This window comes from Rattus norvegicus, chromosome 1 (assembly GCF_021556685.1).
Source record: "Rattus norvegicus strain SHRSP/BbbUtx chromosome 1, alternate assembly SHRSP_T2T, whole genome shotgun sequence".
Lineage (NCBI taxonomy): Eukaryota > Metazoa > Chordata > Mammalia > Rodentia > Muridae > Rattus > Rattus norvegicus.
In genome coordinates, this window is record NC_141534.1 from 177868977 (window position 1) to 177895666 (window position 26690).

General features: G+C 42.8%; 1 protein-coding gene across 9 annotated transcripts; it reads right to left on the reverse strand.

Moving 5' to 3' along the window:
* Nucleotides 1–610: 610 nt before the first annotated feature.
* Rnf141 (ring finger protein 141) lies at nucleotides 611–26624 on the reverse strand. Of its 9 annotated transcripts, none has more exons than XM_087559367.1 (7): nucleotides 26517–26624; nucleotides 19742–19933; nucleotides 16843–16956; nucleotides 16103–16211; nucleotides 9297–9478; nucleotides 5565–5672; nucleotides 611–3821 (listed from the first exon to the last, which is right to left on the reverse strand). In XM_087559367.1, exons 3-7 carry the CDS (start codon nucleotides 16866–16868, stop codon nucleotides 3671–3673), a joined length of 576 nt encoding a protein of 191 aa, XP_087415493.1. In that variant the 5' UTR covers nucleotides 16869–16956; nucleotides 19742–19933; nucleotides 26517–26624; the 3' UTR covers nucleotides 611–3670. The 9 variants fall into 9 exon arrangements, 6 of the variants coding, with proteins under 6 accessions (XP_087415493.1, XP_087415494.1, XP_087415491.1 ...); XM_087559368.1 differs by having other exon boundaries at nucleotides 26427–26624; XM_087559365.1 differs by lacking the exons at nucleotides 16843–16956; nucleotides 26517–26624 and adding exons at nucleotides 21761–21837; nucleotides 22661–22718.
* Nucleotides 26625–26690: the final 66 nt, after the last annotated feature.

Sequence of the window (26690 nt, forward strand, 5' to 3'; positions counted from 1 at the left end):
CTACTGCTTGCTGAGGGGTGGGCTCATGACACAAGACTTGCCTTTCTCTGGTTCTGAAACACAGATGCGAGTGACTGGTTATGATGCACCTAAATGCTGTGTCTGCACCATGGTTGTCAGAATAACCATAACACCAGGAGGAGGGGCACATACCACAGACATGCCACCTCTCATTCCTGTGTTCTCATCTTCATGCGTAGTCCATAAAACAGAAGATGATGAAGAGCTAAGAGAGATAGAGTGGTAAGTTAGCAAAGTGTATCTGAGGAACTCTTGCGCTTTTGACAGTAATGTGTATTTCAGTATGGCTGACAGGACCAGCAAACTTAACTCAGAGCTGCCACCTCCTTCTGCTTTCCCTCTTTGGCACTAAGACTCGAAGACATTTCTCTAATGACATCTTCATACATGGAGACCACAGAACTGCCAGAGTGCTGCTGGATCCCTTATTCTGTCTGATGGGTACTAGGACAGAAAAGCTAGTGAAAGTCACAGCAGCTGCTTACACTGCTGTGTTCCCCTCATAAATGTAGGTGATGAGCTGACAGGCAACGTACACTTCAGTTGAGAACCCTCTCCCCCAAAGCAAGGAAACGCCAACACTTAGGAATGCGAGTTATTCAGACTATCTTTTAATGAATCCAACTTCCCAGTGTTAAAAAATCAGGGCACCAAAAGGTTACCAAGCAGCCTTATTAACCAGTTGTATATTAATACAAGAAAATCACCTCAAAACAGCACACAAACACCACGACCCCCAGAGCACAATATAAAACAGTCCTCTAATAAATATAAATATTTAGTACATAAGAATGTGAAGTCGCATAAGCAGGTCTTTTTAGTTAGCTAATGTTCAGCTGCAAAGTTTACTTATTGCACACTGCACCAGTTTCCCCAATAAAACAGGCTTTGCTGTTCTCAGTCTTTACAACAGTAAAGTCAAACTTTCTGAAACCCAGTGTTTGCAGCGTTTGAGTTAACCTGCTGTTACTGAGCATGCACAGCACTAACATACAATTTACAACAGTTCCCCAAAGCAGGAGGCCGTTCACACTCCTCTGAAGGCACAGTTTCCTACCATGGTAAATGTATTTATGTAGTTCTTATTTTAAAAAGACAAAGATGTACAGCATAGAAAAAGTATGAGACAGATTTACAACTTTCATGATTAGATACACGGCGAGCCCTACCTGTTACTGACATCTGAAGAGTCACCACCCAGTTCCTGGAATGCATAGAGAACTCTGCTCGCCACTTGATAAGGCAGTTGGAGACACTGATACTTCACAGAGGACCAGTTAGCATCTTGGAGCTCACATAAGTAAAGGGCAGTGGGCAATATCAAGTCACTGCACTCACTCTCTTTCCGTTCTTTAAAAAGCAAAGGATTCTGGGGAATAGAAGTATTGGCTATTGTGGGAAGTATCCCCCAACCCCTAGAGCTATGCTATTCATTTCAGACACACTTCAAAATTGGACAATTTGAATTAAACCCAGCAAGTCAAAATCCAAAAGGACAATTTTAGGGCTAGAAAACACCTCAGATGATCACTGATCCCAAGGCATAAGGAATGTTCCACAAAGCACTTGAGAATCAACAGAGGAGCTTGAATCATCTGCAAATGTGAACTTTACAGTGTTTTGAAGTGTGTCCCTGTGTAACATGCACAAGGGTGCCCTTGACAGTCAGAAGAGGGTGCTGGACCCCCTGGAGCTGGGCACACAGGTGTTGTGAACCACTATTGTGGGTGCTGGGGATTAAACTCTGGTCTTCTGCAAGAACAGCAAGGCTCTTAACCTCCGAGTTACCTCTCTAGCCTGACCACCCAAATTTTTTTTGAAACAGTGTTTCAATGTAGCCCAGGCTATCCTTGAACTCACTATGTGGCGAGGGATCACCTGGAACTTCTGGTCTCCCTGTGTCGTCCTCTCAAGTGTTGGGATAGTAGGGGTGCACCACCAGCCTTGTTTTATGCAGTGCTGGGATGGAACCCAGGGCTTGTATACACTAGGCAAGCACTCTACCAGCTGAGCTACACCTCCAGCCCTGAATTATATTTTTACAAAACACATTTTTCACTCACAAATTCTAATGAAACAGTATCACCAATGCATTTTCACATTTTCATATACTGACTTAAAAGCGATCACACTGTGTAAAGTTTATATAAGAAAACCTGTATCAGTAAAACATACCTTCTCTATAATGGGGTAGGATGTATGTATGCACTCAGTGCGAACACTCTCAAAATTCACTTGAAAGTTCCACTGTAATGTTTGAAAACCACAAACACAATCTCAGTTTCTCAACAGGAACCTACGGCAGTGTGAGACTTTCTCAAGGGCGTGGGGCCATCCCAGCTAAGGTGTGACAGACAACAGCACTGTGCTGCCCACATGCTCAGGGGACTACATAGCCATGTGGTATCCTGTCACCATCCTGTCATTACAGTGAGTAGACTATTGACATCTTCAGTATTTGGGGGACAGAATCAAGTCAGATCTTTTTCTTTGAAAGGGATTTTATTTGAATATTCATTAAAATCTGAATCAAAAATTAATAAGCAGTAACTTCAATTGTGTACGTCTGTACTTAGGAAAACAGGAACATTTGTGGCTTGCCAAAAATCAGTGAGATTTCTATGGAATGGTAAAATTTCTTAAAGGGGACTTATTTCATGCACTAGCTTTTTTATAGGCTGAACTGTTAACAATTTTCCTCTGTAAGCCACTGCCGGGGTCGCTAAGGCTGCACTCCTGTTACTGTTCTCTCTCCAGACGCTTGAATAGTGCAGAGAAGTGGGAAGAAAGCCAATGGAGGTGTGGATTTTGGGTTTTACAACTACATGGTAAATGTTTACCTGATCTTCCTCTTCTTTTAATCTGAGAGATATGAGACTATAGCCTCAGAAAGGCGTCTTTACCTAAAATAAATGCACTCTAGCTCAGGACTGGATGAGTCAATGTAACCTAGAAACATGAAATGTTGTTTCTATAAAGAAAAAATTCCTGCAAACTTAAGCTACAAGGGCATCATGAAAAACCCAATGGACACTCATCCAAGTCTGGAGATGCATTTCTCCAACAGCCATGACCGTCCCTCCAATACAGTCCATTTTGAAGACAAAGTCTCAACCAGACAGTACTAATCCGTGTGCTGCAGCATGTCAGCATAAAGAGTAGTTCCAGAACCCAAGGCCGAAAGTGACAGAAAATCTGAAGCACTGGGCCACAGCACTGAAGGGTCCAGAATGAACCACAAGGGGGCAGAGTACACGCACCTCAGGTTCCAGCTGAGACATTCGTTTCAGTCATTTATCTCAGATGGCCACAACTTTCAAGGCTCTAAAATTTAAACCCACTGAAAAGATGCCAGAACAGTTCCCCTCCCCGGGAAGCAGTGGTGTCAAGTATGGCTGCCATCTGTAGCAAAGGCTCAAGAGCAACAGACCAGGTGGGCTGGAAGTATGGCTAAACAGTAGCAAACTGTAGCCCACCATTCATGGAAGACATGGGAGTTTATTTAAGAATGGGACATATTATCAGAATAGCAAAAATAAGAGGGTGGGGAAACTGATATTTCTGTGTGTGCCACACTGTCCCTCCCCTCCTCCTCTATGACAACAGTGTATTTATAGTTCGGAATAACAACAGAAAGTCTTCCCCCAAGTCATGGCCTGTGGGGCTGGCCTGCCTCATCGGCCATGTTAAGAATATAGTTAGCCATGTCATCTTCAGTGGGCGCGTCTGACACCACCCACGATTCATTCGCTCCAGTCATCTGTAGGCGACAAATGGGGCAGTTCCTGTGTCGATCACTCCTGTCAGGGAAGTCCAAGCAAAACAAGTTTTTCTTTTCTTTTTTCTAAGAAAACAGGTTTGTTTGAAAAGTACATGGCTTTAAAAACACAAACGTAAAAGTGCACAGTGAAGAACTAATCTTGCTCTCACCCAACCTTTCATTCTCTTCCCAGGGTCATCGAGGTGCCTACGAACTTCACCAGGGATAACTGAAAATGTCAATGTGTAGGAAATAAGCAAGTGTGTGTGCTCTCACTGACCTTGTACCCACAACTTATAAACCACTGTGCCAGTGTATGTAATCTTTCTTTCTTTTCTCCTTTGAGTAGCCTTGGTGGCTTGCCATCTTCCTGCTGCCAGCCTGCTCAGGGCTGGGACTGCGGCATGCTCCCACACACCCGACTGAGTTTACTCTCTTTAGAAACATGTACTGTATGGCTATCCAACCCATCTCCAGCAGAAAGATACCCAGGTCCCTCATCTTGTTTGCTACCACCAGCCAAAATCTTCAGTTCCTGTTTCTGCATCCTAATAAGTTTTCCTTAATAAGAATTCTTATGTATCCTAAGGGGAAGCCCTTCTTACCAATGGAGAGTTAGTCAAAGTGTAAAATGTGTAAAGCTTAAATGTTGATTTTTAATTTAAGTGGAAACCACTGTGCCTTGGGACTCAGGTTTGCCCAGTGGTAGGCACACTTAGCAGAAAGGGTATCACTAATTATTATTCTGAGTAATTAAGGTCATTTTTTAAAAAGTTAGGGTCTCTATGTAGTCCTGGTTGGCACAGAACTTGAATTTTGAACTCACAAAGCTCTGTCTCAAAAAACAAACAAACAACAAAAAGCCTTTTTAAAATTTATGACTTTTTTTTTCCCCCCCGGAGCTGGGGACTGAACCCAGGGCCTTGCGCCTCCTAGGCAAGCGTTCTACCACTGAGCCAAATCCCCAACCCCGTTATGACTTCTTTTGGGAGTGAGATGGCAATTTCTTCAGAAACACCTGCAATATGACCTGGCCACCTGAGGTGGCCACCCAAGAAAAAGTCAAAATAGATGTCTATAGAAGTACTTGTCTACAAACAGAGAAGCCTTTGTCTGCCAATTGTCTGCACTTACCACATGGTTAATCTCGAGCTGATTACGCTGAATGAAAGAGGCTGACAACAGAGAGAATGGCTCTGTAAGGAGTTACTTTAAACGTCTAGCAAATGCAAAGTACTCTTAGCCAATGAAAGCAGTTAACAGCTGCCCAAGGGCCAGGCTTCAGGCAATTCTGGGAGTGATGGGTTTGCTCTTCATGGTGTGACAGCTCTCTGAGTGTGCACATAAATTAAAGCATTTATATTTAGATACATGCAGCTTAGTGCGAGTCACAAATTCTCCTAAATGTTCCATTATCTTGTAAGAAAATGACTTTAATTAGCTGACCTAATATCCCTCCAGATCCCACAGTTGAGGATTTGGTTCCTCCACACACATATAGAGAATTAGGGGGTGGGGTGGGGTGCAAAAAAGAAAACTGATTCTAGATCCAAATCGGGCACCAAGACTCTTAAAGTAAATGTGTCAAAACCATGTTGTGTCCCTACACTTCATGAGCATTAAGTGTAAAATCACTGAACCAGGGGGCAGGATACCACAGAGGACTATGCAGAGGACTAGAGCGCAGAGCTCTCATGGCTAGCACTGAAGTGTTTGTACTTCCAGTTGTTTATTCCCAGCCCCAGCTGACCTCTGCTATCCCCAGGGGCAGTGGATAACTCACCATTTATCAATACACTTCTGACAGAAGCTGTGAGCACAGGGCAGGATGAGGTCAGCTCGGCCGTCCATGCAGATACAACACTCCTCCTCATCGGTCAGCTGCTTCACCCTGAGTGTGACAACTGAGCTGCACAATGACAGTCTCTGTGCACATGCTTTCTACTTTGTCTCACTGCCCTAAAAAGCACCAGTAAACACCCACAGTATAAATCACAGCATGACTTACACGCAGAGCGAAGGGTCAGACCAAAATTAACATCTTTTGAGCATAGCAAATATATTAGGGAAGAAACACAAAGTTTCTGAAGACTGTAAAGGACAAGCCTGTGCAGGTTAAAGAACGCTAAATCTAAACACATCTAGGTCTTTCTGAAATAGTTAAGCCCACCGTAGGCACACTGAATTCACATACAGGAAATGAACCAGTATATAATTTATTTGCCATAAAGGCCACTCAGATAGCTCGCCATAAGGGCCCTACAGTGGCACTGACAGTATTGGAGGAGGAGAAAGGTGGCAGCAGGGACCTCAGTATCAGATGCCAGAGACAACACAGAAGGGCTGGAGCACAGCTCTGACTTAGGGAGCTCGGGAGGGAACCTTCTACTCTGATGCTTGTAGCCAGCACCACAGGAGCCCTGCTCCTTTGCACATGGAGTTCAGTCAATTCCAACTCCAGTAGCTCAGCTTAAAACACTCATTTCCTGCTCAAAAAACCAACTTCTGCCTCAATTAAATGATTTAAAAACTGCACACAGCTGTTCCATGGTTAGTCACCCCATAGGTTGGTTTTTAAATACGATGTTTCCAAAGTGACTTTCAATGTCTTCTTCTCTGTGCTCTCCCGTGTTTTAAACTGAGTGTTTCAAAGCATAGCTCTGCTGGCCCAAGGGTAGGAGCTGCGTCTGACATAATCTCCTCTCCCTGCTGTATTTACAGCACAGCATGAAAGTCAGCAATGACACTCGGAATTTGTTGACCTGAACATAATATAAATAAATGTCAAATGTATAGCATGCATAGTATGTGCCAAGTAAAGTAAATACTTTTGAAAATGCGAGGAAAAACTCACAGGGCTCGGACAGAGAACTAGGAGCATAAAGTAAGCCATGGAGACATAAAGAAAACATGAAACCTCTGTGTGTGTGTGTGTGTGTGTGTGTGTGTGTGTGTAAGGCTGCATGATGCTCAGGAGTTATATAAAAGACAATCTATTTTTTAATGTCAAAACACTAACTCTGAATTTACTCTTAGCAGGAGAACTAGAAGCAGCCAGAGGATACAGGACTTCAGGAGAGTTAACAGAGTGGAGAGCAAGGGGCAGTCTACAGAGAGGGGAACCAGGTAGAACGCAGTCTCACAGTGCTCTGAGAGACAGTGGCTGGTTTAAGGAGCACTACAACAAACACACATTAATGTTTGCTTCGGTCATGGAGAACAGCATGCCCATGAATTGAAATGGTGAAATGGGTAATAACCTATATGCATAAGGATCTGATATGTGTACTCACACATACATTTGTGTATATACACATATACACAATATATAAGTCACATTAGACATATCAACATTTATATACATATCTGACATTTTAATAATTTTTCAGATCCACTGACTTAGCATTTCTGCTATTGGCTTCAAATCTTCACCTGAGGGTGTCAGCAATAGAGAATACAACAGACTCCCCTAAGAGTGACAGAATATTCTGACAGGAAAGTTTCAGAGTTAGGGGCAGATGGCTATAAAAGACAGCACTATAGTCAGAGAAAAATGAGACACAGAGACTGCTGGAGGAAGCTAGCTTTCTAGTAGTACAGACAGGACAGTCTCTAGGGTATGGAGAACCACGTGAACAAAGGCTGAGATACTCGCGAAAGCACAGCTCAACGGGAATTTGAGTAGTTTTCAAACATTTGAAGAGGGGCAGAAAAGATCAGACTTATTTGGTGGAATTCCAGAGGGCATGGCTTCTGCACTCAAGGGCCTTCTAATGCTCTACTAATAATGGTGACAGGTAACTTGCCCACACAAGTGTGGGCATTATGTGCTGGGCATTCTGTGTGTTAACTTCACTTAACTGCTGGACAGTCCTCTGGGGCACATACCATAGCTCTCATCCTCTTAAAAAGGTGAGGAACTGATAAAAGAGTGAAGGTTCAAGCATAGGTTCAATCAGTGTTAGGGTCTTTGCTGTGCTGCCTCCAGAGGGCCAGACTACTCTGAGGCAAAAGACCTCAGATAGCTAAAGCTGTCTGGGTGTGAAGAAGGTTGCTTCTTTGAGGCAGTATCTCACAGAGCTGTGGGGGCTAGTAGCATGCAACTTTTAAGTACAAGCTGGTTTCCATTTGGTGAACTATGGCTCAGACTTGATAGGCAGAGCACAGACAGAGCAGCTCCTGGGATCAGCAGCATTGGACGGAGTACCACAGAGCTGGCCAATCTCCAACTCCTCCTCCCAACCACTAAGCTTCAATGGGCTAAACATGAACCTTAGCTGGGTCAACTTCTCGTCATGCACTTATTCTTCTAAGCTTGCTTCCTCACCTGATCAGCAGCTGTACTCCTGGGAGTTACTGTTAGGATTTAATGAACTGTAAGTACTCCACAAACACTAGCCATTAATAGGGCTATGCATCCAACACGAAGCAAAGCTGTAGAAGGCCCCCAGACGCTCCTTCTTCTTGCAAGTCCTTTTTCTATAACCTGGGTACCAGGGTACCACTGGAGGCTCACAACACATGAAGCCATGTGCTGGCACTGCTTTCCTTGTCTTTAAGAGTCACACTTTCACCTCCTTCCTGAAGATGACAACTGGAACCGTTTACTTGCTGTGGGGTAGCTACAGAGGCAAGAAAAAACTACTCTCAGCTTTCAAAACACTTAGAAAAGGATCACCACTCCGAAGTCAGACAAGGAAAGAGCAGAAAAATCAGCCCTCTGGCTCTGAATGGACTTTGCACAATAAAGACACTAAAGCCTAAACACTGCTACAGCCCTGTGAGCTCGCACAGCAGGCTGGTAACAGCCCACTAGTAAACCTAACAGGGAAGTCAGACGGAAGATACAATAGCACGGCACGTGGACACCAGTTGATTATGAGTGAAAATGCAACTGAAGCAACAGCGAGAAACTCCTGTCAGACACACTCCTGTCTCTAGGAGGACACAGTTGCTGCACTCTACACCATACTACCCAGTGTCACAGTAAGACAGAATGTTAACATGCCTGGGAACACAGGGGCCTTTTTCCAATTGAGGTATCCACAGACTTATGAGACCTGCGTGAACAAGCACTGCCACGGCAAACTCCAGCTGAAGTCACTTCCTCCTGTTACACAGCGGCCATACATGCACCACTGCTTTTCTTCTCTGACTAGACACCAAGGCCTGAAGACAACATTTAAAAACTTAACTTCCAATTAAATAATTTCTGAAATGATTCTGCCAGATTCTTGCACCTACTTTTATGAAGGGCTTTGAGGTTAAAAATCTGTAGGGCATCAGTATCTCCTGTTTAAATGTAAGAGACAGAGAGTGGATTCCCAGACACTGAGCTGACAAACATTCCCTGCCATCTTAATCTGGGACTGAAATGAATGGAAGGACAGACTAACCTAAAACTGATCTGCCTATGACAGGCCGAGGCAGCAGAACCGAGGGTGTCACAGAGCGCTAGGGAGAATGTACTGTGATCTCAGCACTTTGTCTATTCACTGAACTGTGGCTCACACACCTGCCCATCCACAGACTAGCCTGACAAGATGTTACAGAGGATGGGTTCCCATCAGGCTCTTCAGAGGTGGAGCTCTGAGCCAAGACTCCAGCAGCTTGACTTGTGATGTCTTTATATAGCTGGATAAACTGGTATAAATTCATGATCCTCGAAGCTTCCACAATGCCGCTGCTTTTGTTAATCTAGAAACACAAAGGGAGAGGGGAACACAGACACACAGCGGTCAGTCAAATATCCTGGGGAATAGAACTTTACAGTGAGCAATAGACCTAGGAAAATAAGAGTCTAAATAAAAGAACATACATGTTTTCTTCAGTTGTGTGGTTCATCAGAGAACTTACTAAATTTTCCTGTCTGACATCCAAAATAACCTTGCAAGTCTGATCGAGTACAGGCCTGTCTGGAGTTGACAACATCAGGTGACTTTCCCAGAGTTGAGACATAAATTTCAGAGATTATTATTGAAAAATTTCATTTTGGTTTTTTTAAAGATTTATTCTATTTATGTGAGTACACTGTCGCTGTCTTCAGACACACCAGAAGAGGGCATCTGATCCTATTACAGGTGGTTGGGAGCCACCATGTGGGTGCTGGGAATGGAACTCAGGACTTCTGGAAGAGCAGTCAGTGCTCTTAACCACTGAGCCATCTCTCCAGCCCCACTTTGATGTTTTAATTAATTATTTTTTGAGGCATGAGCTTGCTATGTTACCCAGGCTGGCCCAGAACTGGATGTCCCCCTCAGCCTCCTGAGTGTTAGCATTACAGGCGTGTACTATCATTCTAAGCTAATACTCTTTTCTTTTTCTTTATTCACTTTACATCTGAACCACAGCCCTCCTCCTTCCTCTCTTCCAAATCCCTGCCCCCATTTCTTCCTCCCCTTGGGTACTACTCTACCCTGGGGCATATCGTCCCAGTAGGATTATGTGCATCCTCTCCCACTGAGGCCCAACCAGGCAGTCCAGGTAGGGGAAGGCTATCCAATGGCAGGGAACAGAGACCAAGACAGCCTGGCTCCACTTGTTAGGGGACTCACGTGAAGACCTAAGTGCACATTTGCTACAAATGTGCAGGGGGTCTAGGTCCAGCTCCTGCATTACCAGCTAATGATTTTTAATAAAGGACTTTTTTATGCTATTCTGTGACAACTGAAAGGATGATAATAACTACTTCTTCCTCCTCTTCCTCCTCCTCCTCCATTTCCTCCTCGTGTGTGCATGGGTGTGTAAAGGTCAGAGGTTAGCCCTGGCTATCATTCCTCAAGACACTGTAATGTCTGACTGAAGTTCTCTTACTTGGCCTGGAACTTGACTGTCTGTAGCAGTTGACTATGATTTGCCTTGTGCTCTAGCAGAGACATGGTTTTGCCAGCTGCAGATAGCTTCTGCGATAATGTGATGTTTGGAATTCTGGGAACTTTTCAGAGGGCACACAGATATAGAGCCCAGAAAGGCGGGGTGGGTGTTGGTTGTTTAGGGAGATTGGCTGCAGTTTTGTTAGTTGCTGTGGTCAAAGAAGAAACAAAAGGAAAGAAATTAGATTCAGAGATTTCCTAATTCCTCTCTCTCCTATCCTTCTTTCTCTCCTATCTTGTGTAAGGGGGTGAAACTGGGAGGTGGGGTTGGCAGTAAAGGATGGGAAAAAGAAGAACCCACAAAGTAGCAAAGATCAGGTACAAAGAACAAATAAAACAATGCAGGAGATTACAGAAGCTTTTGGAATAAGCCTTCAGAGCTGAGGAGAGTGAGCCAGTGTTCTTCTGAAACTGCACAATATAGAAGAAGTAAAGTGTGTAAGTAAAGTCGTTTATACAAGGATCTTATTAGTGAAGTGGGTCATGCAATAACTGTTCTAATAACACACTTCCTGTATTTACCGAGTGTCCACAATGCAGTATTACAGTCACGATGGACAATGCTCTAGGGACTAAAGACACAGTGTGCAAAACACAGAACCCCCTGCTAGATGCAAGCTTCAGGATAGGGAGAAAAGCACAGACAGGGTCATGGAGTCAGGTAAGGCAGGGAGGGAGGATGCCGAGCGGGCAGGAAGGTCTCAAGGTGAGAGAAACATTTAAGAACTAGAAAAGATACTGGAATGAGTCACGTATGCCACCTGGAGTTGTGAGCTAAAAATCAGTGTGGAAGGTAAATCGGGGAGAGGGAAGCTGAGGGTCAAGGAAGGCCTTGAGGTAAAGGGGACATGTAAGAACTAGAAGAGGCAGAGAGTAACTCACACATGCTACCTGAGGGTCCAGTACTACAGCTGCAGTACTCGGTAGTGTAAAGGTTGTGGAGCATATATGAGCTGGTGAGAGGCACAAGGAATCCAACAAGGAGCCGGAAGTGGGTGAGACAGGGAAAGGTTAGAAGGTGAGGTGCTGATGAAATACAGAATTTTGCTGATCTCAACAATGACTTTGACTTTTATTCTGAACACACAGAAAGCCACTGGAATGCTCTGAGTCAAAAAGAAACACAAACAACTTCACACGTCCAATAGGATGAGGAATGGTTGCTGCGCTGAGAATGCAGAGGGAGGCCAGGGAGAGCATGGATGGGAACCCGAATGAACACCCTTGGTGAGAAGTGATGGTCACCATGAACAAAGTGAGAGAGGGGCAGACATGGAGAGAACATCTGGATTCTGAACATAGGTTGTCTGGAGCACTAAAGGAAGAAAGACAGCTGCAAGGTCTTAGTTTATGCAGAGATGTATAAGACACGCACTTCATGAAGACCTGTCTGTGTGCACGTGTGTGAAGGGCAGAGGTCAACCTTAGGCGTTAACCTCAACTGCTTGCTCCTCGGAACACCTTCTACCTCCTTTTTGACACAGGGTTCTGTGTAGCTTGGAACTTATTAACTGGACTGAGCTGGCTGACCAGGGAGCTCTAGGTGTCCTCCTGTCTCTGCCTCCCCAGTGCTGAGATTACACCACTATACCTGGCTTTTTTTCTCAACTGTGGGTTCTGGGAATTGAACTCAAGTCTTCATGCTTGCCTGGCAAGGGTTTTGCTGACCAAACTCTTCCCAGTCCTCTCATGAAGTTTTCTTTTCTTTCTTTAATATAGTGAGGAGGTTTTCTTTAAATAAATTTAAAGATTTATCATTCATTCATTCATTCATTCATTCATTCAATGTATGTAAGTACACTGTAGCTGTCTTCAGACACACCAGAAGAGGGTATCAGATTCCATTACAGATGGTTGTGAGACACCATGTAGTTGCTGGGAATTGAACTCAGGACCTGTGGAAGAGCAGCGAGTTCCCTTAACCCCTGAGTCATCTCTCCAGACCTCATGAACTTTTCTGAATAGTCACTTCAGTACATAAATTTGGGAGTTTTAAATATTTAATTTGTATCAGTGTTTTGCCTGCATGTATGTATGTGCACCACATGTGTGCCTGATGCCTGAGGAGCTCAGAAGAGGCCATCAGATTTCCAGGAAGCAGAGTTACAGATGGTTGTAAGCTACCATTTGGGTGCTGGGAATTGAACTCAGGTCCTCTGCAAGAGCACTGAGTATTCTTAATTGCTGAGTCATCTCTCCAGGCCCATCTCTCAGCACATAATTTTTAATTAATCTAATAACTTTTCTAGTGTCATACCCACAAAACAACCCAGCCAAATATAATTTAAGGTTTTTTAAAAAAACGAACTCAATATTCTGAGTATAGTTAAACAGTACAGAGACAGACAGGAGAGGTCTTAGGATAAACTCAGAGGTTAAAGCACAGATGTTGATGATAAAGGATCATAAATAGGCAGCTCCCAGGCCAAGTGTGGCAAATGCGCAGTTGTACACTCAGCACCCGGGCAGTGAGGCAGAGAACTGAGTTTCAGGACCCTTAGGCTACACGGCGAGACCATTAATTCTAAAAAACAATTTTGATCAAGAGAAGAAGTGTAGCACTTTCAGTCTCAAGTCATTTTCCCACATTAGACTTCACTTATTCTCAGCTAAATATTGGCTTTGCAAAAAATTTTTTTATTTATCTATCAGTTTCCCCTTCCCCAAAAACAAAACAAAATGCAAAAGAAGACTCTAATAGCCTCTGTCTTTAATATCTGTATTTTTCTATTTAGAATCTTATTTTAAGAAAGTTTTACTACAGTACAGTAATTTAAACTAGACAATACAGCAATATAATGAAAGTTTGGGGGAAAAAGAATTTGCTTAGTACTAACACCAAACGTTAACTTTGTATTGAAAGGAGCAACAGGAAGCCTGATACCCTTGTAATATGGTAATTTTCTACAGGTGATAAAGGTCTCTTCCTTGTAAACTGGCATTCTATGAAATAATGGGGAGTACATACAATTTAGGTAGCATGTGTATCAATTCAAGGAAAGCCTTCGCCCTGGCCATGCAAAGGAGGATGGACGCCTCTTCAGCAGGATTTTGTCACAGAACAAGCTGCTGGACGAAAAGCATAGCACTCCAGCCATGACACATAACTGCAAGGAGCAGTGCCTGCCCGGGGGCCCAGGGAGGCGAGGGCTGAAGAGACCGTTCTACTCTCAGTGTTGCTATGTTCCCTATGAATCCAAGAGCTACTGGAACTTAGAAGAGGAAGAGAATTTCTGGGAAGGGAGACCACAGATGAGATAGTATCTGAGACGGGGCTGGGGAGATCAAGTTTGAACATTTGAGAGTGACTGTTTCCACTTTAGTTGCTGGTATGCCTGCTTTTATTCTAGCATTCTCCACTCCCTAAAATGTCTGAGGAGTCAATCCTGGTTAGTCTGATCCAAAACAATCATTCTTTCCACGAATAAGAGAGGGGTGGGTATAAGTGAATATTGGGGCTTGGGGATTTAGCTCAGTGGTAGAGAGCTTGCCTAGCAAGCACAAGGCCCTGGGTTTGGTCCTCAGTTCCATTAAAAAAAAAAAAAGTAAATATTGACCACTGGGTTATAGAGATCTGCTGACCCTGTGGCCAGCTCTGGAACTCTGGAACCAGTATATCAGAATTTGCTGACACATGAAAAAAAATGGCTTTTGTTTACACTAGTTTAGAAGGAGTTCAATGTGACTTGTAGCTGATGACCCTCACAAGTGACAGAAGGAATAGACATCCGAGTTGAGGCAACTCAGTGAACAGAGGGTGTGCGCTGTAAAAGTTAACACTTCCACTTCACACTGGTGGGCATGCAGAGTGCAAGAAGGAAGAGTGAATAAAGCAGAAACAGTTGTGTGCTAGGGGCCAGGACTGCCACAAACAGGAGCAATGGAGGTGTGTAGGCAGGAGGACTAAAGAGTCAATGTTAAGCAGGTTGGTGATTCCCCAGGCACAGAAACTAGAACATGGAGGGGTTGGTTTGGGGGTGTGGAGATTAGCAGAGTCTGTGGCAGAAGGAACAGGGGCCTGACCAGTGAGCCATTTCCTTAAGGACATGGCATTACCTGCATTCTGGGTTCCTGGTGTAACTGCTCACATATCTACTTGAATCGACTAGAAGTAAAACACAGCAGACGTGAAACTGGCAACCCACTAGGGCAATGTGACAGACTATCCAGGTAACTCTAGGGTCTGGACTCACTAAAATTTACTTTCAGTATATTATCCCATTCATTCTAGTGATATATGCATATATTATATATATTATCATATATATATATATATCATAAAAAGGTTTTTCCTGCTTTAATTAATGAAATACAGTATTCTTAAGTCATCTTCTGAGATAATGCTAACTCTCAGACTACCTTTTATTCTTCAGGATTTGCTTAACAATAGTAGACTCATCCATGTCTGTAAACAGAGTACTGTCATGTAAATAATGTATTCAGACGGTCAGTGGGTCAGTGACTCACCCGGGGAGGGGGAGTCTGACTGGTCAGGAATGGACCTCCAGGCACTCACAACTGTGTAACTTATGGCTGGTATGGCTTATCTCACCTTTAGAAGAAGGGCTGAGACCGAAGGAGAATAAAACTCATTTCTCTCGAAGGCCTGTGGCTAAGAATTGCTATTCTAATTAGCTGCGAGCAGGAGGCTTTCCTTCTGCAACAGCTTTCGTGACATTTTAGCAGTTATCTACAGTACAAAACTAAATATAAGACAGCATGTTCCTCCCAAAAGATCCACTTCATAACAAGGAATGTAATCCAATGTTCTCAAAGCAGGGACCTCCTGAGATAACCCATCCTCAGGTGTCATCTCAGAGCTAACTGCAGTGTCCTCCACAGGCTCCACAGCAAGCTAAGCGCCAGAGACAGGTGGAGGGTGGGCATACTTTAATAATCTGATTGCAATAATCTCTGTGATGTGGCAATTAAACAACAGAGAGTCAAACAGCTTGAGGGTAGCAACAGTATCAAACGATGCTGTGAGGTAACTCAGTAAAGTGGCAGCCACACAGGAATGAAGACCCAAGCTCAATTACTCAGTAACAACCTAAAATCTGAGTATAATGGCATGTTGTATGTAGGCCCAGTGCTGGAGGAGCAGAGGTAAGCAGATCCTGGGCATGGGGCGGGGTACATCCTGCCAGTCTAGACAGAACAGCAAGAGAGCTTCAGGGTCTGTGAGAGACCCTGTCTCTAAAAAAAAAGTGAAGAGTGACAGAGAGGCAGACACCAGATGTTGACCTCTGGCCTCAACCATGATGTACACATGCATATATAGACTACCACACATATCACACACACACACACACACACACACACACACACACACACACACACACACACACACTCCATTTATTTACAAAATCTATTATATTATTAAATGTCCCTCTAACTACCAAAGCAGTATAAGCTCTGAAACAGGAGACTACCGATCTACCGATCTTACCTTGGTACAGACCACCCGTACGACCACTTTCCAAAAGGCAGAAGAATCAGACCCAGGTTGTACCTCAAAGAGAAGATGCTTTTCCTGACCAGCAGCTATCTTAGCAGTTCTGAAAGAGGCAAGCACAATTGTTATTTTTATGAGAAGATAGCAGAGTTCTGAAACCAGACTCAAGAAACCCTTTCCAGCAGGGAAGGAAACTGGAAGCCAGAGACAGCAGAAGAGGTCATAATAAATAGACTCCTATGGCACAGGAACAGAGAATGTTCTGTACACACTCAGTTTCTGACGTTTGTAAAGTCAAAAGCTCTGTGGAATACTCATCTCCATATCTACCTTTCAGTGGTCTTTGAGTGTCTAAAAACTGTTTTAAAAAATTAGTCCAAGGCTGGGCATGGTGCACTTGACAGACAGAAGGACGGAGGGTCAGGAGGTCAAGGCGGTTGATGCTAGCCTGGGCCGCATGAGGTCTGCCTAAAAGAAAACAAGCAAGAGCCAACAGCCCGAGAGACCTGGACTTTAAGCGAAAGTTTGGGCTCAGTGTTAAACAAATGCTGACCAAATGCACACAGCCCTGAGGAATACCGTATTCTTGCTGGAGTTGTTACATAACATACCTTTTGGAAAGCTTTTTTAAATTAATTAATTAATTAATTAATTAATTAATTAATTAATGTTCATTTATATGACTACACTATAGCTCTCTTCAGATAGACAAGGCAGAAGAGTACAGGGGATACCTTTGCAGATGGCTGTGAGCCACCATGTGGTTGCTGGGGAGTGGACCTCTGGAAGAGCAGTCAGTGCTCTTAACCTCTGAGCCATCTCTCCAGCCCTTCGCAAGCTTTATTTACCTAAACATTAAACATTAATTAGAAATGCCAAATCCTGTAAATATTATCCAAATTCAGCCTTACTTAGAAATCCCTGAGCTGGCAGGGCGAGGCTGGGAGTTGAGAGTCTTGAAAAGCTTTAAATTCATAGTAATTTTGGATTTGGTCAGGTAAAACAAATACTTTGTGGTACTAAGTATAGTTCTCCTGCCCTTTCCTCATGAAGTGGTTACAAGCCACACTAGGATAAAGACCACACAACACTTTCAGTATCTTGCTATCAACACCAACTACGATCGATCTGAAGACCCAAGACTGCAGCTCCCTTTGTTACTGCTGACTGCTCTCTGAACACTAGCAGGACAACTGCAAATAGTAAGTGCTGTCCAGCTAAGCAGAGCAACTGGCCTCAGTCAGTCAAGGGAAATAACTCAGCTGTGCCAACTTCCTGTTGTTTCTTGGATGCCAAGCCACATCTCTGTAGGACTGGCTTCATGGCTGGAGGGCAGCAGAAAGCACTGTACCTATGAAATGCTCAACTGTTGCCCATGGAATGCGTTTCAAGCTACAGTGCTGGCCTTGCTTAACACACAGACACTGGCAAGAGCTAAGCTTTGTTTCTCAACACTATTAGAACAGAAACAAAACAAAAAAGAAGCCCATCCAAAACAAACAAACAAACAAAAAAAAAAACCCCAAACCAAAAACCAAAAACCAAACAAACAAACAAAACCCCTCAAATATCCTGTGCCAAATTAGTAAAAGGAATATATTTTTACTGTTACCCAATAATTTAGCACACAGGTGATATCGCAGGACACAGCTTTTTTTTTAGAACCTTTAGATCAATAAGTAAAATTTCATCAAATAATATGAGTTTACATATATAAATTTAAGTACTAAAGGATGGCAAATGTTATTAAATTCCTAGGAGTTGGAACACTGTATGGGAGAAATGGCCCAGTGCTCAGTGAGGCCCTTGCCATCAAGCCTGACCACCTAACTTCAATACCTGGGATGCTCATGGTAAGAAAACAAATTCTGGCACATTACCTTCTGATCTCTACATGTGCACTGCCCCCATAAATAAAAACTTTTTATTTATTTATTTATTTATTTTTTTTTTTTTTTGGTTCTTTTTTTCGGAGCTGGGGACCGAACCCAGGGCCTTGCACTTCCTAGGTAAGCGCTCTACCACTGAGCTAAATCCCCAGCCCCAAAACTTTTTATTTAAAAAACTTTTTTTTTTAAAGCTGGAATAAGAATAAGGTACCCAATTCTTCTGATACTACTATATTCTCGGTCCTGTTTTACTCCTTACAAATATGATCTCAGAAACAAGCTATTTTCTTTTTTTAATAAGTAAAATCCAGTGTTCTTAAAAGAAAGCTATTCCTGATAAAACCTTAAGACTGTCCTTTAGTCTTCATAACTGACTGAAAATAGCACAGCGATGTTCATAAAGGAAGCACGCTCTTCTTACCTAACATGCTTCATATCGTTAGTATGTCCTTCATGCCATAGATGCCTCTGGAGCCGGTGCACACATGTCACCGCGTGCTAGCAACAGTGACTACACTACTACAAGACTGTACACCATGTCCTGGGCTTTGAGGGGATTGAATAAGAAGTAATGTAGGGAATGGAAGAAACTTCCAAATCCAGAGACGGGTGGACGTGTCATCAATACCTGAGTAATCAATTAAAACGGTTAATTAGTTAAAATGCTCAAACCCTTGGCACAGTGCTTTGTGTATATTATGTGCTCAGTGATGAGTGGTTAGACTAAGGAGACCAGAGAGAACCTTTAAGATTTTACTTAAGGGGGTTGGAAGGATGGCTTGGTGGTTAAAAGCACTGACTGCTCCTCCAGGTGACCTCAGTTCAATTTCCAGCATCCACATGACAGCTTATAATGGTCTGTAACTCCATTCCCAGTGGATCTGGTGCACTTTTTCTGGCTTCTACAGGCACCAGGCATGCATGTGGCACACAAACATATGCAGGCAAAAACTCATCCACATAAAATAAAATACAAATATTTTAAAGGTATTATTTAAAATGTCTTAGACAAGTTTTAATAAACTCCCAAAGAGACAGAAGACTGATACAGAATAAAGAAAAGTAGAAGTAGGTGCTATGAGAGGAAGGTTTAAGAGGAAAAAGTATCACCCACGGGAACAAACAAGCAGTACTGAGAAAGCATAGGGAGCTGAGGCCCTTCAAGGGCAAAAGCTCTTTGTACTTTTAAAAGCTTTTATATAGAACAGCATAAAAACTGAAGTGAGATCTATAAAGAAAGATTAAGTTCAAGGTGGAGAAATTTGCACTTTATCCTAGAAAGAATTTCACTCAGGAGAGTTGAAAAGATTTAAAAGTGACCTTTCACTTTCTGTGTATGTTAGTAAATAAACAGGCGGCCACACACAGTCGTGCACTGGGATGCTTCCATTAGTGACTGAGTGGCAAATTCTCTTCTGTTCATGTGCTCCTTTAAGTGCAAGTACTTCTACACAACAGTCAAGTAGTCTCAGTACACAATGGCTGAGCATTTTAGAATTGCTTCCCTATTTGTCCCCTGTTGTTGCCTAGATACTAAAGATCATATAAGTTCCTCCCATCCCTCTGTTCCCTTTCCACATTTTAGAACAGCTACACTGAAGTCTACTTAGAGCACAGTCAATGTACTACTTTCTAACCTATGCTAAAAAGCTCCTCCTCCCACATCAGTGCCCGTGGTTACCTCCTGCAGTCATGACAAATAGGGGCATATGAAGGGAAAACAGAATGAAGAAGCAAGTCTTACACATCATTGAGTTCAGCAACTCTCCCAAGAAATTCTTCATAAGTTAAGGAGCCACTTTCTCGAACCAAGGTGACATGTTTTGCTACTTTTTCTGGTAACTTGTTAATAACCAACTGCGTCTGATCGGAAATTTGCTGTCCCATGGTGAAATGATGTCTTTCAGAATTCAGAAAGTTTTACTTCACATAGTTTCTGTTAAATACAAAGCAAACATTATTTTACATAAATATAAAAAACACCAATATACTCTTTGTCCTAGTTAGGGTTACTATTGCTGTGATGAAACTCCATGACCAAAAGCAACTTGGGAGCAAAGAGTTTATTAGGCTTACATTTCTTTATCACTGTTCATCACTGAAGGAGGCAGGGCAGGAACCGGAGGCAGGGGCTGATGCAGAGGCCAGGGAGGAGTGCTGCTCATGGGCTTGCTCCCCATGGCTTGCCCATCTGCTTTCTTACAGAACCAGGACCACCAGCCCAGGGTGGCCCCACTCACAATGGTCTGGGCCTTCTCCCACTGACCACCAATTAAGAAGACAAACTAGAGGCTTGCCTACAACCCCATCTATAGAAGTAATTTCTCAGATGAGGTTCTCCCTTCTCAGATGACTTTAGCTTGGGTAAAGTTGACATAAAAATATCTAGTTCACTCATCCTTCAAAAAGCAAAGAAAAACTACAAGTACCTGAAGGGGGGATTCAGTCCACTCAAATGAATCTGACATACAATGTATTTAACCATAGTCTTTAAAGTAAAGATTTATGTTAGTTTTTCAGAATCATATAGCTAAATGACTTAAGATATTAGCAGAGTGATAGCACACACACACACACACACACACACACACACACACACACACACACCATACACATATACACACCATATAGCCACGGTGGGGGCAGGGTATAGTCAAGTGACTGAATTTTCCTAAGAACTGTCTACTATATGTCACACTCCAAACTAAATGCTCTCCGTGTATGACATCATTTATTATTCACAGCATCCTATAGGGTAGATGCATTTTTTTGTATCCTTATTCTATTAGTAAAGAAATGGTTAAGTCCACGGAATGAGACAGATATGAACTTTGAACTCCCACCTCAAGAAATTCCATTTCATTTACCATAAAAAAACTTTTACTTTTACTCAAATTAACACCTTTACCACATAAAACAATAGTTAACAATTACATAGAAAAGAATTTAAGCAAAACGCTTGCTTTATTGCCTATAAAAAAGACTATAGCTTTAGGAATAATACAAATATAGGGCTGGCGAGGAGGCAAAGGACTCGCTGCCAAGGCTGACAACTTGAGTTCTATCCGCAGGACTCACAAGATGGAGAGAGAACCAACTCTTGAATGTTGTCCTCTGACCTCCACATATGCACTGTAGCATGTGCAGCCCTAGACTCATATACACATACACACAAGACAAATAAACATTTAAAAACATGACTTCAAAATATATGACCATAAATGTGTGTCACTTTCAGTATTAAAACTTAATCCACTGTTTGAGGGTTATTTAAAAGTTATTTTAAATATAGTATATAAATATAGTATAACTATACTCAAATTAAAATTCCCCCATTACTATTTTGGGGGACTACTAAAATCTAATCTATGAAGGCAAAAGATTACATTTTAAGCATGTCCAAGTGTAACAGATGAGTACCAAGTATATCCAAAGAGGAACCATTAAGATTCCCGGCTTAAAGCAGGTGTCCGGCAAGTTCACCTTAGTGGTCCCTGGGTAGCACAAACTGATGACATCAATACTGTTGGATTCCATTCTACTCTAAGCAAGGACAGTTTACAAACAAAAATTCCCTAATGCCCAAAACCTTAGAAAAAAAGAAAAACAAAACCTGTAAAAAGTAGGGTATGGCAAGAAAATCCTCTCAAGAAAAGCAGTAACTTCACGCTTAAGGAATATAGATATTTAAATGACATGCTATCTTTATTGTTCATGCTCTCATTCATATGTATGGAAATATCATGAGTAAATGTCTACAGACCTGCAGGAAATGGCTGTCATAGCTGGTCTTTTAAGAATTATGTTTATCTGGGTGGTGTACATCTGTGGTCTCAGTACCTGGGAGGCAGAGGCAGGTGACACGCAACACGGTTGGGGGAAGGGCAATAGTCACACAAATAAGTATCTAATTACCAAACAAGAAGCACTAAACCGAACAGGCACAGGGCGCCTGGAAAGCCTGGAAGAGGGTGAAAGACACTGGTCCTGAGTTGGAAAAGAAATTCTGGGCAAACACCTGAGTTCAGAAACATAGTCTGGGCTTGTAACAGAGTCAGGGCATGGTTGAGGGTATTTTAGGCAGAGGTCTCCAAAAGCATCTGAGAGAGGTAGATTGTAGTGCCTTTGAAGGAAATAAAACACACTGGGGTTACTTAGAGAAGGGAGATATTGACATCAAAACAAAAAACAAAATCAAGATGGATATTTAAGATTTTTTTTTCAGATAACTGAGAAAAAGAAGACAAGATGAGGCATGCTTGCCCAACCTGGCTGACTGGAACTAGAATGGATGAACCATGTCTACTGAATAAAGACTCAGAGACTTGCTAAGTCTATAAATACAGCAAGGTATTAACTCTTGAACATGTTCTGAAAAGCTGACTGCACAAAAGCGCCAAGGTAAGATGTGCTTTGAAGCAGCGCAGAAACAGGAGGCCTGAGGTTTTAGATTAAAATAACATTGTAACAGGTCTAGCAAAGATGTCAAAATAATTCTAAACTCCTGCTAGAAGCAGATGTCTACAGCAAGGAGCCTCCCACTCTGTGTTAAACTGGAGGGTGTTTGTTTGATTGATTGATTTTCAGCTCAAGGCAGTCACACCTTTAAAAGAGTAGAACATATTCAAGACATGGGTCTAGAAACAGACACGAGGCAACTTACTATGGCTGAGTACAACTAGGTAATGACCTGGGCAGCACAAACGCCTGTTCAAATATCTGATGGGCTGTCACACGGAAGAGGAAGTGAATTTTTACATGCGTACAAAGGGCAGATTAGCCAATAAGTACAGAAGTCCAGACTTACTGTAAGGATGCCCTACCACACAGCAACGGGGAGGGCTGCTGGAGCATACAGGAACTTCTCAGTGACACAATATGAAAAGGTTAAAAACTGCAAGTTCATCTAATGAGCAGCACAGTGAATTTTCCAGGTGCAAAGTGGAGGCATTGACTTCTAATCCAGCGATTCTCAATCCCAAAAGAACATCAGAAAGCACAGCTATTTCCATGATTTTAATCGGTATCAAAAACAGTTATGAAGTAGCAAACACAGTTTTATGGTTGTGGACATCAGAGCATAAGGAAGTGTATCTAAGGGTCACAGCATTAGCAAAGCTGAGAATCACTGCACTCAAGATGAAGCTTAGCTTCCTTGAGCTTTGCTGTATCAGCTTCATACAGTCAGACTCTAATGGCCAGCCTAAAACTTCAACTCCATCTATTTTACCTAACAGAATAAACTAGGCTTCTGAAATGGTCTCAAGACTTAACGGAACTCATGACACTGAATCAGAATTTGTAGGGAGATAACAGTCCCCTCCTTTACTTTTGGATCTCCAGCTGTTCCCAAGATCAACTGAAATAAACAGGAGAAAACTATTCACATTGTATGGGGAAGTCTCCACAAGAAAAATAAGGCTCTAACTAGGACCCAGGGCACAGACTAAGACAAGCAAATTGTGGAAAGATGACAAGATGACAAGACAATAGAGTTGAGGCTAGGGCTCTAAACTGCAGCAAAGTAGTGAGGAACACGTTACTCAAGAAAGTTTGTTCTGATTTCTCTTGGCTTTGAGACCTATCTCTGTAAGATGTCTTCGTTTCTCCTGGTAAAAGGCAGGTACTTTTGCATGACTGCTTCACCTCCCTCTTTAAGAAAAAGAAAGGTCCCAGTATACTTCTTTTATCTGCTGCTTCAAAAAGTATTTGTACCTTAAAAGACTTCTCATGCCAAAGTATCTTATTTTAATACCCTACACTGCTCATCAAAACACATCTGAAAAGAAGCCTTTGCTGTTTCTTGAATTAGAAAATATTGCATTGTCTCCCTAGTACCCTAACTTTGAACGGCAAGGTTTACAGTGTGAGGCAGCATACTGTTTCCCTGTAATTATATTCAATATCCAGAAAACTGATTCAGTGACTCATGCCTACCTGAGGGTACAGTATGAGGGTGTTCACATTGGCTAGGAGGGAAGACCCTGCATTTACCCAATATTAACCAATTTCATCACTAGTGTGAAAATATGATTCTTTATATGTAATACGGAGTCACTAACATGAGTATCCACCAAAGCATTCTGCTGAAACCACCCTTCGGTCGCCAGCCTTTTCAGCATTGCTCTGTGCAGATCTATATGTTGTTATCACAGCATGTGCCACTCAGTGAAGTCGCTTGGCTCACTTCCCCCATGAGTTCTTCAGGAGACTCACCTGTGCTCCTGCTTCTAGGTAGTAGATAAGTATATACTATTTTAGTCAGTATGGAAATACTTTTATCATTCTTCTAGTATTCGTTTATTAGCTCAGTCATCCACACTAATATGACATAGAAATTAAAATTATATTTATGGATAAAATTGTGAAAACTTATCCCTGACCAATATGTATGTATGTGTGTGTGTATGGAAATCTTCACAACAAAGTATCTCTCTTGAAATCTTGAATTTGTTTACAGACATAATATGGAAACCCCTGGCAATAAATTTCAGTAAAATACAAGTCTGTGGTCAAGATTCCTCAAAGAGCTGTGACCTCTTCCAGCAAGAAAGAGATGTGCTTCCCAAGAGCAGCCTGAGGATTTTCTAAGTAAGAGCTGGATTCCAAGAATATGCCACATTCTTCAGTGGGTGGCACATACAGTTAACCGCTTCTTTTTCTAACAAATGAGTTGTTGTGGTTCAAGTGTTCCTTATGAGAATGTAACAAATGCATCACTAATAATTCTCGCACAGGAACTCCCTGAAAGCATGAAACATAAGCCATTCAGAAATGACATAGAGGGAAACTGAGACCATCAAAGTGCAAGATGACTGGGCGAGGCTGGAGAGTTCCGCTGGGAAACTGTGTCCAGGAAGCACCAGGCCCTCAGTTCTATCCCTGAACCCACGTGAAGACAGCTTAGCAGCACACTTGTGATCCCAGTGCTGGGAAGGCAGAGACAGGAGGATCCCTGGGACTTGCTGGTCCTAGGTGTAGTCTATCTAGACCCAAGGCTGACTCTGGTATCACTCCAGATGACTAGCTGACAATGACTGCAGTATCAAAGACACATTTGAAATTTGTTACATTTTGTAACATCTTCAATCTCAGTAATACATACTAAGTTCTACAACTGGGACTCATGGGACACTACTTACCTTATTCATTATTTACACAAACTCTAAATTTACAAAGAGATATCAGCTGTTGAAACTAACACAGATATTCAATGATTAGGCTGGTCAGTCAGTATAGAATCTACAATTCCTGTTCTGGGGCCAAAGGTATTAAGGAAGAGAAATAAAACTAATAAAACTAAAGAAATCTTAGAGGGAGGGAGGGAGGGGGAGTGGGGAGAAAATCTATAAACAAATAGAGTACTGGTTAATTGCTGGAATTTTAATAACACCAGTATTTTTAGCAAGTACACTTCCGACTTAGAGAAAAATATATTCTCTTTGCACCTTCTCTACCTTTTTAGAAAGAAAAATCAACTTCCTCTAGTTAAGAGAATTTAGATATATTAAAAGAATATATACCATATATGTCCTTTATATATATGGTTCCCTTATGCCAAATGACAAAGACAACATAGTCTTGAAAAACATGATCATATTAAGGAGGAAAATAAACAGAAACTGAAACCAGCCAACACGAAAGAGGGAAAACAAAATCCATGCAACTTTTGAGGGTTCTGAATTCAGAAGGAATTACTTCTCAAAGACAACTATCAGGACCATTGGGCAGGTGGCAGTTCACAGCCCAGGTAAAATTCTGAAGGATGAACTTCATTTTATAGCAAGCTTGATGAGTAGGATGTGAAAAGATCATCTTAGTTTGATTAATAAGGATTAAAAGCAACTGGGAGTGTTGCTGGGGCTACATGTCTATCAGTATAAGGACGTGAAATGCTGGGTATCAGGAAATGGGGCTGGGTCAGAATATGAAGGCACACTGCCATTTATTTAACAGGTAGGTTGGGGACAAATTACAACAATAGTAACCCCACATTTTGCAAAGAAACTGCACACAGAAGGCAACGTACCCTACAATTATGATTAGCAAGGAAACTTTTTTTTAAAATGTCGGTTCTCAAGGTAGCAATTAGCTTGACAAGCAAAGGCCCAGGTGCACTGCCAGGGTGGGTTTAGCAGGAGGGTTACAGGCCCTGGTTTTCCCCTCAGAAGCCTTTGCCCTGTGGTCACCCTCGCCCCCCCCTCGCCCCTCGGCCCCTCCTTGGCGCACCTTCTCCGCTAACCAACAGCTAAACTACTCAGGGCGCCAGCGCCAAGATTCAAAACAGCTTGAGTTGGTCCCTGAAACCTCTCAGCACCAACGCGAAGGCGGACCCAGAGCATTCACCCGCCCCTGGAATCGGTGCCCAAAGCCCGCAACCGAGGCCCTGAATAGAGGGGCCTAGTTCCCCCGAAAGCCCGGCTACACACCCTGGTGCTGCCCGGGCCTCGACTCCCTGCTCCAGGCCCTTGGAGGGGCTGAGAAGGGACACGACAAAGGGGCGGCGCTGGAAGGCTCACCCTGTTCAAGGCATCGCTCTCCCCGCGCCAGCGACGCCGCCTTGGCCGCTGCTTAGCTAAACCCGCTAGGCGGCAGCGCCGCGGCCAGCAAACCAGTCGCACCTCAGTGACGTAGGCCACGCCCTCACGTGTTGCCTGGAGATGGAGCTCCACCCACCTGCTGGCGTTGGAGGT

What these genes read in the sequence shown, in the direction of transcription:
- Rnf141 (XM_087559362.1), bottom strand. Translation starts at nt 19,884, where the DNA reads ATGGGACAGCAAATTTCCGATCAGACGCAGTTGGTTATTAACAAGTTA. An exon ending in GTTGCTGAACTCAATGATGT is followed by an intron (nt 16,212 to 19,741) that starts GTAAGACTTGCT and finishes TGCCTCTTTCAG; the next exon opens with AACTGCTAAGATAGCTGCTG. An exon ending in TACGGGTGGTCTGTACCAAG is followed by an intron (nt 9,479 to 16,102) that starts GTAAGATCGGTA and finishes TTGTGTTTCTAG; the next exon opens with ATTAACAAAAGCAGCGGCAT.